General features: G+C 38.4%; 1 protein-coding gene across 1 annotated transcript in view; it reads right to left on the bottom strand.

The window, feature by feature from the left end:
• Window positions 1-292: 292 nt before the first annotated feature.
• The window catches only part of KBTBD8 (kelch repeat and BTB (POZ) domain containing 8), a 4,727-nt gene continuing 3,060 nt past the window's right edge, over window positions 293-1,959 (bottom strand). Inside the window, exon 3 of the mRNA XM_010143573.1 lies at window positions 293-756. Within this exon, the coding sequence (XP_010141875.1) occupies window positions 293-756 (464 nt within the window). The remainder of the gene's footprint in view (window positions 757-1,959) is intronic.

Here is a 1,959-nt window from a genome sequence, read left to right as displayed (position 1 = left end):
CACCCCTCAAGTATGACATGATTAAGTGTTTACCAGAAAAAAAATGCTGATAATTGCACTTCGTAACCTCCTTCTCATTTCCCAGGACAATATCAGTAAATATGAAACCGAACCAGTAATTCCCTCCCCAGACTGCAACCTTTAAAGAGCACCCATCCCCATAGACAAAAAACTGCCTGTTTCAGCTTACAATAAATACTGACAGAATTTCTTTGTTTTCTTTTAAGACATGTTTTCTCTAGCATCAGATTACCACTGAAATCACTAAGGCCTGTTACCGAAAACAAAAAAATTAAATAACTTTCTGAAGACACTGCGGATACAATTTAGCAACAACACATTCAAAATGCCGGCCTAAATCCCAGAGCCTATCTGGAGTCTCGTATACTTTTTGCCATTGATCAGTAACCTCATCGTACTGGTAGAGCGAATTCTTCCTGCTGGTTCTGAAAACGTGTTCTTCAACAGTGACTTGAGTAGCTCTGACAAACAGATGGAGTTTGTTTTTGAGGAGTACGAGTTTTATGTACGGATTAATGGACTGATCACACGGAAAGTCTTTTTTTCGAGTCCACTTATTTTGTTCAATGTCATAGGCCTCTACGGTAAACATACGTTGATGGTTTCCACAGGTTCCAGCTATGTAGTAGATGGAGTCATTGTATACAGTTGCCAAGCCTTGGATTCTAGGCACAGTCATTGGGGTCAAAAATCCCCAGTAATCCTTCTGAGGATCATAGCAGAGAAAAAATTCCCCTGAAAAGAGAGGAAAAAAATAAAACATAACTTACACTTCATTTCCAGAACAGCGATTCTGCAGCTATTAAACTTTCAGATATGTTCTTCCACAGACAGAAACAGTCTATCAGTTTTTAAAAGCCTTGATCCCGTAACAAAAAGACCCAGCACCATCACCTGCTTTCTTCCAAGAACATTACAAAAATATTAATGAGTAGAACAGCTGGAATAGAAACTCCGAATCAAAGAAGGAGGAATTTGAAGCATATCAGAAATACAATGTTTTAACATATTTCCTAGCTATCCTTTACTATTTCTAAAGATGCCTAGTAACTTGAGACAAAACCTTTCAAGATTCCAGTCTCAAAATGTCTCGGGTATTTATTTTATTTCTAACATCTTCACAACGCGTTATCTACAGCCCGCGGAGCCTCAGAATTCAGTGCTTGAAATTTGTTAAATCTGAGCAGATATAATTGTGCCTTGTACTACACACAGATTTTGAAGCTACACCTATCAGGTGGCTGGATTACACTTTTAGGTTGATTTGGGCAAAAGGCTGCCAGGCAAATACTTGCACAGAGCTACTGATTCATCGTTTGTTTTGAGTTACAATATAAACCACCTCTTCTGTTGGCTGCACACAGTCACATCTGCAGACCGTAGATAACAGAAGTACAGGTGACTGAAAGCTGGCGCTCTGCAAACTTGGTGAGAAGAACATGGGTAAAGACCACCTTGTCTTTCATGAAGCTCAGGAGAAGAAAGGTCTAACATCAGATACAAGCATAACGCAAATCATGTATCCTTCCCACAGGGCTATTTTAAGAGTTTTAATCAAACTGCTCGAGTACAACAAAGAATACTAAAATAATACAGTAAAATGGGTGGAACATAGCTCAGGAGATTAAGTCCTACAGATAATACATTTTTTGATTATTCATTTTTGTTCCACAGTATAACCTCCTATGACTGACCTTGCATTTCTGTCGGCATTTTAACACTCCTCCATCCTTATTGACAACTTCAAACTTACAAGAAAAGTTTTTCAAAGCTAACTTTCTTATAGTACTTCAGTGCAACTGAATCAAGGATTAATCTCCCACACTTATTAGTGTAACAGAATCATTTAAAGCCACAACCTACAAGAATCAAACCTGAAACAGAAACAAAGAAAGAAGAAAACTCTGCAAATCACAGGGAAGCCCACCAACCTCACCA

Source organism: Buceros rhinoceros, unplaced genomic scaffold (assembly GCF_000710305.1).
Source record: "Buceros rhinoceros silvestris isolate BGI_N320 unplaced genomic scaffold, ASM71030v1 scaffold4499, whole genome shotgun sequence".
NCBI lineage: Eukaryota > Metazoa > Chordata > Aves > Bucerotiformes > Bucerotidae > Buceros > Buceros rhinoceros.
The sequence above is the reverse complement of the archived record's forward strand: the minus strand, read 5'-3'. Positions and strand labels throughout refer to the sequence as shown.